General features: G+C 44.4%; 2 protein-coding genes across 5 annotated transcripts in view; one reads left to right on the plus strand and one right to left on the minus strand.

Moving 5' to 3' along the window:
* The window catches only part of Armt1 (acidic residue methyltransferase 1), a 62,464-nt gene that overhangs the window by 2,411 nt on the left and 41,183 nt on the right, over positions 1–18,870 (minus strand). Inside the window, exons 1-4 of one of the 3 annotated variants that reach the window (XM_052750960.1) lie at positions 16,468–16,652; positions 12,969–13,074; positions 8,783–9,027; positions 3,175–3,337 (exon numbers count right to left, since the gene is read on the minus strand). In XM_052750960.1, coding sequence (XP_052606920.1) covers positions 3,175–3,337; positions 8,783–9,027; positions 12,969–13,074; positions 16,468–16,508 — 555 coding nt within the window. In that variant the 5' untranslated portion in view covers positions 16,509–16,652. Of the gene's footprint in view, positions 1–3,174; positions 3,338–8,782; positions 9,028–12,968; positions 13,075–16,467; positions 16,653–18,870 lie in introns of those variants that run through there. The other 2 variants (XM_052750961.1, XM_052750962.1) reach the window with 2 other exon arrangements.
* The window catches only part of Rmnd1 (required for meiotic nuclear division 1 homolog), a 33,085-nt gene continuing 30,996 nt past the window's right edge, over positions 16,782–18,870 (plus strand). Inside the window, exon 1 of one of the 2 annotated variants that reach the window (XM_052750958.1) lies at positions 16,782–16,898. The gene's annotated coding sequence lies outside the window, so the exon portion shown is untranslated. Of the gene's footprint in view, positions 16,899–16,932; positions 17,100–18,870 lie in introns of those variants that run through there. The other variant, XM_052750959.1, reaches the window with a different exon arrangement.

The raw sequence follows: 18,870 nt of genomic DNA on the forward strand, positions 1-18,870 counted from the left end.
TCTGAGAATGAGTGGACAATCTTAGGAGGAGGGCGTGTCTGAGAATGACTGGACAATCTTAGGAGGAGAGCGTGTCTGAGAATGAGTGGAGATCTTAGGATGAGGGCGTGTCTGAGAATGATTGGACAATCTTAGGAGGAGGGCGTGTCTGAGAATGATTGGACAATCTTAGGAGGAGGGCGTGTCTGAGAATGAGTGGACAATCTTAGGAGGAGGGCGTGTCTGAGAATGAGTGGACAATCTTAGGAGGAGGGCGTGTCTGAGAATGATTGGACAATCTTAGGAGGAGAGCGTGTCTGAGAATGATTGGACAATCTTAGGAGGAGGGTGTGTCTGAGAATGAGTGGACAATCTTAGGAGGAGAGCGTGTCTGAGAATGATTGGACAATCTTAGGAGGAGGGCGTGTCTGAGAATGATTGGACCATCTGAGGATGAGGGCGTGTCTGAGAATGATTGGACAATCTTAGGATGAGGGCGTGTCTGAGAATGAGTAGAGATCTTAGGAGGAGGACGTGTCTGAGACAAAGCTCTTTGGTTTGTTTGCTAATGGAAACTGGACGCAGAGACGTCTCAAGACCCAACCCTTATGGAAGTGATGTTTACAACAGGCCCAATGTAGCCATTTGTTTATTATTTAGCTATATACTGAAGTAATGCTCAATGCTATTTTTGAGAAAATGATATGTAATCCTGTGTTTTTTACGCTACAAAATCCCCTGTCCAGGACTGCAGGCTCGGAGTCCGACCTGTGTTCAAACTTTGACTACAGCAGCATTTAAGGTCCCTAAGGTTCGAATTCTGTAACGGAAATGAGAATAGAGCCCTCTGCCCACCTGAGGACTGGTGTAATGCATGCCACAGTACACCAAAGTCTTGGCTATAGAAGCATTCATTAAAGTGGTCAGGGTGGACCTCAGGGTTACAGCACTTGCCTGGCACATTTGAGGGCCTGCGTTCAACCCCAGCACAGCCACAAAAAACCATGTGCCACAGGCTCTCTGTAATAACCAGCAGCTCTAGGGGTTAGATGCAAAGCCACCACAGACAACATGAAAATGTTAGCTGTGTTCCAATAAAACTTTGTTTAAAAAATTACTCAAGGGGTTACAGAAATGGCTCAGCAGCTAAAGCACTGGCTGTGCAATCATGAGGACCCAAGTTCAATTCCCAGCACTTGTATAACAAGCCCAGAGTCCACAAACACCTAACTCCAGCTCTGAGCAATCTGGCACTATTGCATAACATAGTGTATTATATACACTCACTCATAAATATTATCCAGAGACTCCACTCTCATATATATACACATAAGATATATAGATTCTGAATATTCCCAGAATATATATTCTCTGAATATATATATGTGTGTGTGTGTGTGTGTGTGTGTGTGTGTGTGTGTGTATTCTGTAATATACATTCTGAAATACATTTTCACTATATAGCCCTGGCTGGCCTACAAAGCTCCTGCTTCTGCCTTCCAAATGCTGGAATTAAAGGTGTGCACCACCATGCCTGACTATAATTCCCTTTCTTTTCTTTTTTTTTTTTGTTGTTTTTTGGTTTTTTTTTCTTTTCTTTTTTTTGTTTTTTTGTTTGTTTGTTTTTCAAGACAGGGTTTCTCTGTGTAGTTTTGGTGCCTGTCCTGGAACTCACTCTAGACCAGGCTGGCCTCAAACTCATAGAGATCCACCTGCCTCTGCCTCCTGAGTGCTGGGATTAAAGGCATGTGTCACTACCACCCAGCTTTATAATTCTTAAAATTAGGAAAATGCCTAGGTATGGTGGCTTGTGGCTATAGTCCCAGCTACTTTAGAGGAGGCTCAAACAAAATAATGTCTACACTCAAAAAAAAAAAAAAAAAAAAAAGTCTACACTATGGGGTCCAAGGCCAGCCTGAACAGCATGGAAGGCCCTGTCTCAATTAGTTAATTAATTAAATGAAATTAAATGAAAAACTAAAATGGGATGATGTATTTTCAACCAAGAACATTGTTTTTTAAAAAGATCAATTGATGACTTTTTGGTTTTTTTTTTAAGGCATAAGCTAAAATAAAACCTAACATGGGGCTGGCGAGACGGCTCAAGAGGTGACAGCATTTGCCACCAAGCCCGGTGACCTGACTCAGTCTCTGGAACCCAGAGTGGAGGAGAGTCAAGCCCTGCAATTTGTTCCCTGACCTCCACATGCGCACTGCGGTGAGCACGTGCCCCAGACACGAATGCAAAGATCAAAAGTGAATCGTGTCCGCGGCAGCTTTACTACAGTGTGCGGGGATCACCTGTCCAGTGGCTTATGTGACAATTTCTCCAGCTGGGAGGAGGCCCTGTGGCCCTGCACACGCCCTTCATCCCATCTCAGGTCACCAGCTATACTCCCTCAGAATCAAGTCCTAGGCTTAGAGTGGTGACACACACCTGTAATCTCAGCACTTGAGGGGCTAAGGCAGGGGGACTGCTGTGAGCTTGAGGCTAGTCTGCACTACATGAATTATAGACCAGTCTGGGCTCCAGAGTGAGACTCTGTCTCAAAACACATACACACACACACACACACACACACACACACACAAAAAAAAAAAAAAAAAAAAAAAAAAATATGGGTGCTGGGGCAGCAAAGATGGCCATTTTTTTTTCTTATTCTGTGACCCTGTGTCTAGGAAAGCACTTGGCATAATAGGTCCAAAATTATTTATGTGAACAGTCACAGAGCTATGAGCTTTGAAAACAGATCGCTGCTCCCTGAGAACCAGAACAACTTCAGACTTCCCTTGGGACATCAATCTCTTGCTCATGGTGGCAATATGAGAAGACAATGCTAGCCTTCTCTAAGGAGAGTAGGGGCAACATGGCCAACAGCCAAATCAGAGACCAGCAGATGGCTAACTCCGTCCCCTTTAGGGTTTGGACTGCTTACAGGACAAAGGACATAGGAAAGAGGACTATTTCCTGAAAGAGTGCGCTGTAAGGAGTAATGAGCTGGCATGCAGTGTTCTCTTTATTTTAGTATTCAGAGAGACAAAACGTCAAATAAAAGAAATAAAAGAAAACTAGCCAGAAAAGAGATTCTAATACTGGTGTTACTGATGCATAAACATCTGTAAACTAATAGACATTTGTATAAACTAATGCTCATAGTACTGTTTGCAGCCCGACTATAGAACCCACTCAGATACCTGCAGAAGTTTAAAAAACTCATCCTTCAGCTGGCTCTCACTGAGGTCTTTGGCTGGTTTCAACTGCTGCAAGTGCATACACAGAGCATTGATGGACTCCTGGGACTCAAAGAAGTTCTTATCTTTGCTTTCTTTAAATACATCGAAGTCATGGATTGGTGGACTGAGGGAGGAGAAAAACAAAAGCATTTATGTGAGTCCTTACCTTTTAAAAGACAAGCAACAACAAACCCCTCGCTTGGCTGAGTGCTGCTCCTTAACGGGAAGAAGGGATTATCGTCTCAGCAACCAGCACTGACCAATGCTAGACACAGCGCTGACAACTCAGTCACACAAACAAACCTCATGGCTGGTGGCGCACACCTTTTGTCCTGGTACACCAGTGGCAAAGGCAGTTGGAGATTTGAGTTCAAGGCTAGCCTGGTGTGCATAGCAAAATCCAGGCCAACTAGAGTTACACAGTGAGACCTTATCTCAAAGAAAATAAAACAAAACTCAAATTCAAATAAACTATTTTACTAGAACTAGCTAGCAATTATAGTGACTGTGTCCATAATCATGTACCCACCACACACAATCGGGATCGAGAAACGAGATCACAAGGTAACTATGTTAGTTCAATATCCTTTCATACCCTACATGGAAGGCTCCTGATAGCAAACACAACCCCTGAACGACATAGTGATCACCAGAGAGTTCGAGCCAGAGCCCTTGAGGAAAACACAATCAATACTCTTGTAAATACCAGCAGAACAACAAGTGGGTCATTTGTGCACAAACTGGGGGTGAGTCAAATTTTACTGTTACCTCTGACCTAAGGTGAGTCTGTGTTGAGGCTCTGTCGTTTTCATGGGAAGTTACGTGAACACATAACTAACGAGGTATAAGTACTAATATGATAGTCATTAGGGAATTGAAGACATCCTGAATAACTGATGTTTGCAGTTAGCGACATTCTTCATAGGCCATCCATATTAGGATAAAAACAACATAGGGCTTATGGAATGAGGGTTTTTTTTGTTTGTTTGACTGATTTTGAGGGTTTTTTTTGGGGGGGGGTTATTTGTCTTTTTGAGACATGGGTTCTCTGTATAATAGCTCTGGCTGTCCTGGAACTTGCTCCGTAGACCAGGCTGGCCTCAAACTCACAGAGATCCACCTGCCTCTACCTTCCAAGTGCTGGGATTAAAGGTATACGCCACCACCACCCGACTTGATTTTATTTTTGAGACAGGTTCCCACTCATATTCTAAGCTGGCCTAGAACTCATGGCAATCCTCCTGCTTCAATTTGCAGAGTGCTGGGATTACAGGCATAAGCCACTGTAGTAGGCAAGATTTTTTTTTTTAAGACATACCAGGTGAAGGCTGCTCTTTCTGAGCAGCGGTGTGGGAAGCCACACCTCTACTCCAAGGGCGCTGTCATTGCCAAAGCACTCTGGAGCTCCTCTTTGGGAACCTTCTTCAGAACCTGTGGCACATTATTAAACACCCTGTCAGTGATCGTGTATCTCTTGACAGTTTACTCTCAGCAACAGGCAAAAGTCACTCAGTGGCCAGGCGGTGGTGGCACACGCCTTTAATTCCAGCATTCAGGAGCAGAGGCAGGTGGATCTCTGTAAGTCTGAGGCCAGCCTGGGCTACAGAGCAAGTTCCAGAATGGCCAGGGCTACACAGAGAAACCCTTTCTCAAAAAAAAAAAAGCCACTCAAAATGTCAGTAGAATAGACCACAAGCAAGCTGAGTAAAAACACTTTGATTAAAAAACTTGAGGAATGATTCAAAAATAACAAAAACAAGTGGGCTGGAGAGATAGCTCAGCGGTTAAAAGCAATGGCTACTCTTCCAGAGGATCCAGGTTCAGTTCCCAGCACCCACATGGCAGCTCACAACTGTCTGTAACTCCAGTTCTAGGAGCTCTGACACCCTCACACAGATGCACATAAAATAAAGTTAAATGATTTTTTTAAATATAATAATAACAAAATGAATTTTCCTTTTTGAAGACTGGAAATGGGCTCTGAAACAAATTCCAAAGAATTCAAACATATTTTTTAGCAATGACAGCGTTACCAAAATCAGTCAGTCCCTCAAGGTGATTTAAAAGAACAGAGGCCATTTGGATGCATGAGTTCAAATGTGGGGGGCAGCTAACCAAAGTCCACAGACCCCATGAGACTGGTTAACAGCCAAGCACAAGAGAAGCAGTTGGACACACCCATAAGCCCAGTGCTCAGAAGGCGGAGACAGGAGGATTCCCTTGAATCTGGGGCCAACCTGGAATTCATAGTGAATTCTAGGACAGCCAGCCCCATCTTTACAAAAAAAAAAAAAAAAGGAAGGGAGAGAGGGAGGGAAGTGGGTTTTTGTCTGAATCTGTCTAATGATAATGGACTAGACATTGTTAATGTAATTCTTGACTGGATATATTATATATACTTATTGGATAGTTTTTATTGTATTAGTTATAAGCTTTTTTAAATTTTAGACAAAAAGGGGAAATGTGGTTGATATATTGTGCACCCCAATAAACCTGATTCAATTCTTAGCACCCACCCATCTGTAACTTTAGTTCAAGGGAATCTGAAGCCCTCTTCTGGCCTCTATGAGAACTAGCCACACAAGTGGTGCACAGACATCTATGCAGACAAAACATGCATACATCCAAAATAAAATAAAATGTATCTTAAAAAAAATATACATATTATGGGGGCTGGAGAGATGGCTCAGCAGTTAAGAGCACTGGCTGTTCTTCCAGAGGACCTGGGTTCAATTCCCAGCAACCACATGGTGGCTCACAACTGTCTATAACTTCAGTTCCAGGGGATCTGATACCTTCACACCAATGCACATAAAATAAAGTTAAACAAATTATTTAAAATATATACATATTTAAAATACATATATATATATAAAGTTAAGTTATACACACACACACACACACACACACACACACACACACACGTTTGTAGCTTTGTTCTTCATAAAAATCCCAAACTGGATGAATTTCACCAATGCAACAGGCAGTGGAAGAAGCCTACAATAAATATACATGTCATAGTGTTTAATTTAAAGAACACTTGGGAGCCAGGTGTGGTGGCACACACCTCTAATCCCAGCACTTGGGAGACTGAGACAGGAGGACAGTGATTTTGAAGCCAGCCTGGACTATGTTCAAGGACAGTGAGGCCATGTCTCAGGAGGGAAATAAAATACATATGATCAATTAATAAATAGCCTGAAAGTAGGCAAAACTAACACAGGTCAGAGAGTTGTTTCTGAAAGATGAAACAAAGTTCTAAAATGTATCTGTTTGACAAAACCAATAAATTCCTATTTTTGAAACTATAAAAATTAAGAGAGAAAAAAATCCTAGACTCAAGGTTATAGTATTTCCTAAAATAACTTTATTTTATAATTAGTACTGACTTGATTCATTTCTTCCTTTCTTTCTCTTTTCTTTTCTTTCCTTCAACAGGTTTCCCAGTCAAGGATAGCCTGGAACTATCTATATAACCCAGACTGTCCTCAGACATACATTCTTACCTCAGTTTCCCAAGAGCTACAATTACAGGCACGACTGTCATCTACACTTTGATCAATTACTTTAAATCTTCCTATGCTGTGTTTAGAAGCAGGTACTAAAGGATTCCTCTTACATCAAACCTGTATTTCTGGAACCTGTAAAACTAGAAAGATGATTCACATCGCCTCCTCTTTTGCACTGTGAACCGATGTAAAAAAAAAAGTAAACAGAATACATGATCTATGAAAAGACTTTGGAAAATATGGCATTAGACTTTTTTTCTAATCTAGCCTTTAAAAACAAAATACCAGGACTAGAGAAATACAGTGGTTAAGAGCACTTCCTGTTCTTCCAGAGGACCCAGGCTCTGTTCCCAGCACCGACATTAGGTGACTTACAACTTCCTGTCAGTCCAGTTCCAGGGGATCTGACACCCTCCAGCCTCTGCTGGCACCAGCGTGCAAGTAGTGCACATACATACACATGCAAGTAGTACACATACATACACACTCAAGTAGTGCATATACACACAAGTAGTAAGCACACACACATACATTGTCAAGTAGTACATACACACACACATATACACTTAAGTAGTGCATATACACACATACATACACATGAAAGTACTACATACACATACACACACAAGCATACACACACACATGCAAGTAGTCCATATAAACACACACAAACATGCAAGTAGTACACATGTATATCTACACACATAACACACACAAGTAGCACACATACACAAATAAACATGCACACACAGAGTAGTGCATATAAACACACACAAATAAATCAATCCTTAAAACTAAAACAAAAATGGAACAAAGATTAAGACAGTATGTGACAAGAGCCCCCATTCTGGCGATTCCTTATACAGAGAAAATTCTGATTTATTATTTGTAATGGTTTATATGGAGTGTCAACTTAACCGGATCTCCAATCACCTTGGAAGCAACTCTCTGCACATGTCTGTAAGGGATTATCTAGATCAGGTCAACTGAGTTGGGCAGCACCATCCCCTGGGCTGCACAAAACGGAGAAGCAGCTGAGCTCCAGCTCTCCTAACGGAGCTCACCTAACTCTCTGCTCCTGGCTGCAGATCTGACCGGCTGCCCACACTGCCCACTCATGCCGCCATGCCTTCACTGCCATGATGGAATGCACCCTGTGTACTACAGCCACATGGTACCTTCCTCTAAGCTGCTTCCTGCCAAGCGCTCAGTCACAACGAGAGAAGTAACTAAGCACATCATTGTTATAAATAAAGCATTTTCTTTCCTTGTTCTACCTTAATTAAAAAAAAAAGGTCCCACTATGTAGCTCTGGTTGGCCTTGAACTCACAAAGATTCATCTGCCTCTGCCTCTGCAGTGTTGATTAAAGGCATGCACCACGACACCCAGTTCCATCTTAAATTATTTTATGTAATCATTTCACATTAACTTTTTTTTCTTTTTTTCTTTTTTTTTTTTTTGGTTTTTTCAAGACAAGGTTTCTCTGTGTAGCTTTGGAGCCTGTCCTGGATCTCACTTTGCAGACCAGGCTGGCCTTGAACTCACAAAGATTCGCCTGGCTCTGCCTCCCGAGTGCTGGGATTAAAGGCATGCGCCACTACCACCCAGCCACATTAACATTTTTTTACTCAGTAAGCACACTTTGTTCTTACTGTAGAAGTCTTTTGTAAAAATATTTAAGGCTGGGTGAGAAGGTATAAGAGAACTGAATCCTATAAGCTGTCTGACCTCCACATGCATGCATGGTATGTGTGCCCAGACAGACAGACACACACACACACACACACACACACACATCTTTAGTAAGATCATGTTATTCAACCATCTGTGGAAATGTCAAAACAGTATTGTTACTATTTGCTGAATTATTCCTTTCTTTACATTTATTTATTTATTGAGGGGTGCACACAGGACATGGTATGCCTATGGAACTCGGGTCAGAGGACAACCTTCAGGAGTCAGTTCTCCCCTGCCACCGTGTGGGTCCCTTACCTGCTGAGCTATCTTGCTGGCCCCTGCTGAACTATTAAAAAATGATCATCATTACTAAACACTTGCCTCTGGATGACAGCTTCATGAATCCTCCGATACATGTAGCACTCTACGAACAACCAGGGCGAGAAGAACCAGCGTGGCTCCCCATCGCCTTCATTTAAAAGACTCCGCTGATATTCCAGGTACTGGTTCCATATGTCAGTGTCGATGTATTTATCAACCAAGGGGATAATCGGTTTATCTGTCTGTAATTCATTCCGTAACTTAGAGAGAAGAGAGATGGCTTTCTTTTCGGCTTCCACTCCTTCCTGTGAAAGTACAAAGGGACAAAGAAAAAGCTTTGCTGTGTTTGTGGGTACACACATGCATGCATATCCCTTCAGGGGAGCATATCTTTACAGACCTAAAGTGAAGAAACTCAGTGTTTTAAACCTGCATTTTGCCTTTTATATGATCTTACAGACATTACACTTTGCCTTTTCTACGCTCTTAGCCTTGGCGTGACTTCACAACCTTCCTTTCTTAGTCTCTAAGACCTGGCCTCTGCGTTTTCAGAAGGCTGACCCAAGCACAGGGGAAGGGAACCACCAGCAGCCCCTGGACCTTTCCCATCTGCACACCCTCCCACTAACATGGCCGGAAGGAGCCCTGGACTCCCTGCGCCCCTCCTGGCGGCTCTCCAGTCTATATCCTCACTCCCTACTAAGTCCCAGGTCAGTGGCAGAACAGAGAGGAGACACATGTTGGGCTCACAATACAGTGCCTCACTGTACACCAGCAGGATTATGTCTCGTGGAAAACAAGACGGAGCTGAAGCAGGGAACAGGGCACTCCTGTCATCCAGCACTTAGGAGGCTGAGACAGAGGGATCAAAGGACCAAGACCAACACGGCTGTATAGTCTGAGGCCAGCCTGGGTTAGGAAGAGGACAAAGTCATCAAGCTGAACTGAGGGTTTCTATAACATCATTATTAGGGGGTCCTCACCGTTTCAATCCTGTCACCTAGACAGTCTGTCCTCACTCCCCTCCTCCCTCTGCTCAGAACGGCAGCCAGTGCTCCATGCATGCTTGGCAGGCACTCAACCAAATGCTACCCATACACCCAAATCTTTTTTGTTTTATCAAGTGGGATCAAAACTCTGGTCCTCATGACTATGGAGCAAGTGCTCTTAATCGTTGAGCCATCTCTCCAGCACATCCTCCCATGCTAAAGAGCAACTTGCCACCTGCAAGTCTTTACCCTAAGGTCACTAATTTGAACTGATTATTTAAGGAGAAGTTATTGAGATCTTGTTTGTCTGCTTGGAGACTGGGTCTCAGTGTGTAGCTCTGGCTGACCTGAAATTCATCACATGGCCCAGACTAGTCTTTTTTTTTTTTTTGGTTTTTAGAGACAGGGTTTCTCTGTGTAGCTTTGCGCCTTTCCTGGAACTCACTTGGTAGTCCAGGCTGGCCTCGAACTCACAGAGATCCGCCTGGCTCTGCCTCCCGAGTGCTGGGATTAAAGGCGTGTGCCACCACCGCACCGGGCCAGACTAGCCTTGAACTCACAGAGATCCACATGCCTCTGCCTTCCACATACTGAGATTAAAGACATGCAACACCACACCTGGGCCCAAGTTGAGACTTACATAGGGTTGTAAGCATCATTGCTGTGGAATATTTTTTTACACTGTGTGAAAATATGTCACTGTGATGGGTTTCATAAAAAGCTAAATGGCCAATAGCTAGACAGGATTCTGGGGGCAGAGAGAACACTAAGAAGAAAAAAGGAGACATGGAGAATTACTGGTCAGGCATGGGAGAAGCAGGAAAGCAGCATGGGCAATACAAAGTAAAAGTAATAAAGCCACGAGACAGTAAATTAATAAAAATGAGTTAATTTAAGTTATAAGAGCTAGTTAGAAACAAGCCTAAGCTATCAGCTGAGCTGTCATAATTAATAAGAAGTCTCTGTGTGGTTATTTGTGAGCTGGCAGGCGGGACAGAAAAATCCACCTATAAATGGCACCTCACATCTGCAATCCAAGCATTCAAGATAAATAAGGCCTGGGGCCATCCCCAAGAGACTCAACATCTACCCAATCAGGTAGTCTAGAGGGATGGGCTTTTGAGAATCAAATGAGGGACATGATTCCCTGGAAAACATGGTATTGTTCAGAGAGCCGAAGGAGAGTTTAAAAGTATGAGAGTCCTGAAGAGGTGACAGGGGGCCACCAAGGGCTGACTCTACTCATGCCAGTGTTTTAAGAGTGTCCTACCCCCAGCCCAGCAAAACGGGGCAGGGCTGCAGCGACAACAGACAATGCGTTCTCATGCTTAGCCAGAGCCGTATTTGGTCCCCTGCTCACAACGAGCGCAGAGGCCAAAGCCAAACACTAGGACGCTGTGACCCATTCCTGCATTTCCAGTCACTCTAGTAGAAAGAACTCAAATTATAAAAGACTTACGGTGATTTGTGCTGAAGTAAAGGAGCCAATGTTTAAGCAAAGCACCCAAAGTTGGCTCATTTATACTTAAGTAAATATGTACATCCATCAAAACAAAGTTGCACGTATGTGATAAAACACTGGGAACGCTCATCAGCCCAAATGTCAGTGTCCAAGATGAGCTGGATGTCAGCAACAAAGAATGACAGGCAGTGGGGTATGGTGGTGTAAGCCTTGGACCCTAGCCAGGAAACAGGCAGAAGGATCCGAGTTCAAGGCCAGCCTAAATGAAATAGTCTCAAGAGGAGAGAAGAAAACAAAAAATGATCTTGTATTATTCCAGAATTTGTTCTGAGAGAAATCCAACACTGGGGCTGGGGAGGTGGCTCAGGGGTCAAGAGAGAAATCCAACACTGGGGCTGGGGAGGTGGCTCAGGGGTCAGGGGTCAAGAGAGAAATCCAACACTGGGGCTGGGGAGGTGGCTCAGGGGTCAGGGGTCAAGAGAGAAATCCAACACTGGGGCTGGGGAGGTGGGCCAGGGGTCAGGGGTCAAGAGAGAAATCCAACACTGGGGCTGGGGAGGTGGCTTGGGGTCAGGGGTCAAGAGAGAAATCCAACACTGGGGCTGGGGAGGTGGCTTGGGGTCAGGGGTCAAGAGAGAAATCCAACACTGGGGCTGGGGAGGTGGCTTGGGGTCAGGGGTCAAGAGCACTTGGTGCTCTTCCTGACGACCTGGGTTTGGTTCCCTCACCCACATGGAACCATCTGTAGCTCCAGTTCCTGGGGATCTGATGCCCTTTTCTGACCTCCACGGCCACTGCATGTATGTGGTGCACAGACATACAAAAGAGACCAAGCACCCACACACATAAAACAGATGATTTTTTTAAAAAGAAAGAAAGAAATACAACTCTATACACTCAAAATACCTGTGTGATGTTTTGCTCCATTTCAGTCCAGCCAATTTAAAAAAAAAAAAAAAAAAATCCCTAACCACCGTGGCTCTACATCTTTACTGCCAACATGTTCAAGAAATGTACAGGCCCTGGCATACAACTCAGTTGGTAAAGTGTTTGCCTAGCATGCAGAAGTCCTGGGTGAAAAGGAGGGGAAGGGAGAGGTGGGGAGGGGCCCCCAATTCACTCTCTAGCAGTGTATAATCTGTGTGGTGGCCCACGCTTGTAGTCCAAACTTTCAATATCTTTATGTACTCAGAACCTTGTCTCAAAAGAGAAAGACAGGAAGGAAGGAAAGAAGGTGGCCAGGTGTAGTATGCGCAGCCTCCTAGAGCATACTGAACAACCCAAAGATTACTGGCTTCCTAGCTTTAAAGGCTTTTATTGACAATGACATGATTATTTAGGTTTTTTCCTCACCTGTTGATTGGACAGGCAAGGTGACTTTTATAGTCTTATTCTACTCCAATCAGCAAATCTTTCACGCATTAATCAGGCCGTGTCAATCAATCATAATTCACATGGCCCTTCACTGGGAGTTCTGCACTTGTGGGACTTAAGATCCCAAATTAGAAATGCAAGTGCTGTAATACAGATAGGTCTGAAATCTAAACAGGCTCTTCAGAAAAGTCAACAACTTCATTTACAACAGAAAACAAGAGATCCATTAAGGTTCCATGAGACTAAACTGTTAGCACACAGCACGTTTAAACTAGACACTGCTGCCCTACCTCAACACACAGAAAAGCAGGGAAATATTTGTGCCAGATATGAATCTTTATATGAGAGCTGAGACCTTCCATGAACACTGTTATTCTCATGAGGAAATAACACAAAACTAAAGCTGAGACATAATTCTTACCTCTCCATGTTTTTCAAAAAATTCACTTTTATGTCGATGCAATGTATCAATAACCTTGGTTAAGATCTGAGGTGTTCTGTCCTTAATTGTAAGATATGCAAATGACCTAGGAAAGAGAGTCACATATGACACTAACATCACACAAAGTCACATATGCAGCTTTAATACTAGAAGACATGCCCAATTTTAGTTTCTGGAACTCAAATTCAAATTCTTGAATTCAAATTTCTTTTTTTTGTTTTGTTTTGTTTTTGTTTTTCGAGACAGGGTTTCTCTGTGTAGCTTTGCGCCTTTCCTGGAACTCACTTGGTAGCCCAGGCTGGCCTCGAACTCACAGAGATCCGCCTGGCTCTGCCTCCCAAGTGCTGGGATTAAAGGCGTGCGCCACCACCGCCCGGCTCAAATTTCTTTGTATAAACTATTAAAGGCAAACCAGTTTTACCTGCTTCATAAAGAGCTATGGGGCTGGAATGTAACTCAGTGCTCATTTTGCATGAATGCATGACTGAAGGCCTAGCACAGGATAGGACACAGTGCGCATCACTGGGACCCTAGAGGCAGGAGGATCAGTAGTTTAGGGACATCCTGGAATACATAAGACCGGTCTGGAAAGGAGGGAAGGAGGGAGGGGAAAAAAAAACAGGCAGGTACAAAGACAGACAGACAGACAGACAGAAAGACACAAGAAAATTTGAAAATCTCTCTAATGTCATGGCAGCTAAGCAGACTATGATATCAGGTTCTGCCCCAGAACTCTGTGTAATCATCTTCTTTCTATTCTACTCACTTTCTTTTCCTAAATCAGAAACTATTTCAACAATGTGTAAGTTCAAAAAAGGATTGGCCTTGCAATCAAACAGGCTCTGCTCCCAGGTCTATCAGTAAGAGGTTTCATCTACTTAGAAAGATGGAAAGGGAAATGGGTATGAAGTGCCTCTGGGTACTAGTGGGCTGGGAGAGCAGAGCAGCGAAGAGTACTCAGAATCTGTTTCTCTTTTATCTAATTTCCCCCCAAAGGTTTTCCTCACTGTCTTCTCTACACACAGAGAACTATTACCGACCCTAAACAAATAAACGCCAGCTAGTCTCTCCCTTCTGCTGAAGTAGAGACTTTACCCAAGTGCCAAAGAATGAAGACGGAGATGACGAAAACCTAGTCTTGCATCAAAATACAAAGACATTTTGACCAGACATTAAAGAAACCACAAGATTGACATAATTTTTTCTTTAAGGACATGCAATCCCATTTTTATCATTTTTAATTGTATGTGTGTGGAGGGGGTCATGTACACACGTCTGCTGGGGCCGGAGGCCTAGAACTAGAGTGACAGGTAGTTGTGAACCACCAGACCTGGGTTCTGGGAACCAAACCTCTGAGTCCCGTGCAAGAGCAGGACTCATTCTTGATGGCTGAACCCTCTGCCTAGCTCCTGAAATATTAACTATTTAACAGTATACAGTGCTTAGCTGATCAGTTTCTCTGCCCAAATCATATGCACTGAATTTAAATTATTATTTTCTGCAAACTCAAGTGCCTTAGTCAAGCTTTTATACTATTGGGCTTAAGCATTTCTTCAGAAGGCTTCCTCAAATGATAACTATGAAACCTTTAAGAATATATTTTTAAAAAATGCAAAATCACATTTGGACTCTGTGAGGCTTTGCGGAGCTTCGAACCTGCTTCTTACTCCTAGGACTTAGAAGCGAATGTTTAGCAATCAGCAATACTGTCAAAGGTGATGGGAAGTGACCTGATCAACACTTGATTTTCTAAGGCAGCAGAAACAAAAAGACGCAGTCCTTTCTTGAGATGACTGGAAAGCCTTATTTTTCTATCCCCGCCCCCACACTACCACCACCACCAAGTCCTGCTTGCCTCTGGTGACACAGTTGGCTTAGGAAGAAGCCAGGAGGCTCCGAGAGGCAGGCTTCCCGAAACAGTGCCAGCTTAATTCTGGAGGCACGGGCAAGTCCCTCTGGCTGCAAACTACTGTTCCTAGCAAGGCCACACACACCGAGGCATCTTGAAGAAACCATTCCAAGAGCTGGTGAGATGCCTCAGTAGGGGGCGGTGTTTGCCACCAAGTCTGACCACCCGAGTTCGATCCTGGAACCCACACAGTAGGAGAAAGCAGACTCCCTACACAAGTTGTCCTCTGACCACTACTAGGTGATGTCAAACGTGAGTGCCACCCTCCCCACACACATGAAATCAATTAAATTATTTAAAAATAAAGTATTTCGTCCAGGCAGTGGTGGTGCACACCTTTAATCCCAGCACTGTGGAGGCAGAGGCAGGCAGACCTCTATGAGTTCGAGGCCAGTTTGGTCTACAAAGTGAGTTCCAGGACAGACAGAGTTGTTAAACAGAGAAAAACCTGTCTTGAGAAACCAAAACAATTCAATAAATAAATAAATAAATAAATAAATTCCATATATTTCAAATATGAATTGAGCCTGGTATGGTGGCTCACCTCTAATGCCAGCCCTTGAGGTGGAGGCAGAATTATCTGGAGTTCAAGGTTATCCTCTACTACACAATTCAGTAGTTCAGTGTCAAGAAGAAAACCAAATTTTAAAAAAGTGGCTATTTAACCAATGCAAATGGATGCTGTATTATTTTTGTGCTTATTTATAACTTTGCTCTCAAAGCCAAGGATACTGCAATTCCCCTTTGTCCACGGGTTTGCTTCCCCAGGGGCACTAGACTAGTTTAAAAACACTGCAAGGTGAAAATTCCAACAGTCAATAATTTATAAGTTTTAAGTAACTTTAATCACCATATTTAATTGTTCCATTTTGCTATTAGCTGTTTTTGTTCATCTTATGGTGCCTAACCATAAGCTTCATAAGATGTATAAGAAAAAAACAAAACTGTACATATGAGAATTGCAGGGTTCCGCTAGTGAACTCCTTCTGACATTTATGTTGGGGGCCAGCGAGACGGCTCAGCGGGTAAAAGCACTTGGTAAATCTGGCCGCCTGAGTTCTAAATCCCCTGAACTCCTTTGCAGGTGAAAAAAAAAAATCAACTGCCATCGCGCACACACACACACACACACACACACTTAAGGCATTAAAAAATTTCGTTGAGAGTATTAGTTTGACCTATACCAGAAGTACACATATCTCAGTAGGTGATTCCTTAATTTTAGCACCCTCAGTGCGATTCCTCCTCGCTTGCTTAGTTTGGGACAGGCTTTCCCTAAGGTATCCCAGGGTGGCCTTGAACTCAACTAGCAGAGCAAGCTGGCCTCAACTCGCAGCAATCCTCCTGCCTCCGGTTCCCAAGCGCTGGCAATACGTGACAGCAAGGAAGAAGCTAACACAGCGGACCCAGGTCCTGGCGCTGGCCGAGTGCAGCGTGCCGGCTCCTTCCTACCCAAGGAGGGACTTGAACTCTCAGCGTCATCACAGGGTCGGGAGCCCCCGACTGTCCACAGCTTCCCCACCCAACCCGGCTTTTTCTCAGAAGAGAAAAAAAAAAAGCGAGACGCACCCTACTTCCTGAGCGGAGAGAAACGCCGGGGGCTCGGCCATCGCCGGCGTCACCGGGGGTTCAACAGTCGACGCCGCCAGGCCCGGGGAAAGGAGCGTTAGGGCTTTAAAAATAAAAAAAATTTAAAAAAAAAACCGCTTTTGAATTCAAAAACTTTATTTGGTGTCCCGGCCAGGGACAGAGCACGGGACGCAAGAGCCTTCCGGCTACGCGAGCGGAAGCCCGAGAGGACCGGAGGCGCCAGCCGGCTCAGCGGAAGAGGGAAAGCACGGAGAAGTCACGTGTTCCGACAGTCACGTGGCCCGGCCGCCGGGCCTGGGGCTGGCTCCCCAGTGCGCCTGCGCCGCAGCGGGGCGGGGCGGTGTTTCCGCAAAGGCTCCTGCGGCGGCCGCGTGCGCGCGGGGCTCTGCGGTCCTCCTCTCCGCGCACAGGTCAGTGCTTCGCGCTTCCCCAGCCCGGGAGGCTGGGGAGGAGGTGTGGGCTTCGGCCGGGGCCCGCAGGTGCTAGCCGGGAGTCGAAGCACCTAGGACAAAACACTCCTGACCCCTGGTTGGAGTCAGGGCATTAGGGGTAGCGGCCAAGATGCATGAAGTCACCCCTGAGCTTAGGCATTGGAAGACGTGCTCGCAAAGGTCAGCACCACTTTGCCCATGGAATCGAACGGGGACGCAGCGGCTTTCTTAATTGATAGTATGCTGGATCTCATACATGTATACAATGTGTTTTGATCATGTCCACCACCACCACCCCCCAGTCGTCCCCTCGATTCCTAGGCCTACGCCTCTCCCGTGTCCCCCTCCCAACTTAATGGCTTTTATATAAAACACTGAGCCCAATTAGTGCTGCCCTTAGGCACACGGGCAGATTATTCTTAAAGATAAGTGCCCAATAACGGTAGTAATAATAATAACGGTAGCTGCCTTGTGTTTCATTTCAAAAATGTAGTTGACACCTGTGACCTAGGACACTATTATCACTGAACACAAGGTACAAACACAGAAACCTGTTTCGAGGAGAGACAAAAATCTCCTTTATTGCCTTCTGATATCATTGTTATCTAATATGCATTACATTGATTTGCCACATTCACTGTTTGCCATTCCCACTAGAGGGATATTTGCCCATTTTCAGCTGTATTAGGAGCTAGCATAATGCCTGGCATCTGGTAAGAACCCAGTTAATAACCGTTGTGTGAATTAATAAAAACACAAGGTATGTAAGTGATGTTAAATGCAATGAGAAAGTAGAAAATGGAGAGGGAATGGGTGGGTGTTAGGTGTATTAAGTGAAGCCATTGAGGACTTGAAGCAAAGATCTGAAGGAGACTGGGGAGGGACCCTTGCAAATCTTTGGGAGGAGAGCCTGAGGACAGGTAAGTGTGAAGATCCAGAGATGCCCAGGGGACCTAGAGCGGGATCAGCAAGAAAAGGGACGAGCTATAAGGGAATGTCACAGTGATGCAAAAGGCGGGAAATAACAAGCTCTGCAGGCTGTCTTAGGGCCGCCGGCTTTTACTGTTAATGTAAAGCCGTCTTCAGATTTGACCCTGAAAAAAGACGTGGTTCTAGTTAAGGTCTCAGAATTTTGCTAGCGTCCATTGTGAATAATCTATAGGAGTCCGAGAACGGAAGCTGGAGGACCAGCGTGCCGATGCCCTCCTTGTGAAAAGCTGCCTGAAGAGAAAGTTCAAGGGAGGAAGGGCTTGCTACTCAGCTTCAGTCCATGATGGCAGATGAGGCATGGTGGCAGGAACTGGTCACATTCCTTGGCAGCTAGAAAGCAGAGTAATCAAAGCTGGCATAGGTCTTCTTGCCTCAGTTAACTTACTCTACAGAGTCTCACAGACATAGTCAAGGGTGTGTCCCTATGGGATTTCTGAATCTTGTCACCTCAACCATCATAAACAGGTAAAGGACGATTATAATAATTGGTGGGAAAGACAGAAACTTGGGCCAGATGGTAGAAGAATTTGTGCAGAGTACCAGTCAAAAAAGGCCAGTGGGATTTACTGACAGATTGAGCATGGAGACTGAGAAGTTAAAGGAAATTCTAGGTTTCCGGCTTAGCAGCTATGAAGATATGATTGGCACATGAATGGGGAAGGGCGTGGTTTGAATGGTTTTGGGGAAGAGTCTGGATGGGATGCTCAGTTTTTGACCATATTGCATTTTTGGTGCTCAGAGTGATTTAGAGATCAATATGTGATACTCATCCGTGATGGTGTATAAAACCATGCGGTTGGCCAAGGACACCAAGACTAGGAAGAGAAGTGAGTGGCCCAGAGACTGAGTCCTGATGTATCATATTCTTGAATGGATGAGGAACCAGCAAAAGAGATCGGGAAGAGGAAAACAGTCAATGTGATAATCTAGAAGCCAAATGAAAAGGTGCTTCAAGGATTAG

The sequence above is a fragment of the Peromyscus californicus genome, unplaced genomic scaffold (genome assembly GCF_007827085.1).
Source record: "Peromyscus californicus insignis strain IS unplaced genomic scaffold, ASM782708v3 Scaffold_22__1_contigs__length_63687245, whole genome shotgun sequence".
Taxonomy (NCBI): Eukaryota; Metazoa; Chordata; class Mammalia; order Rodentia; family Cricetidae; genus Peromyscus; species Peromyscus californicus.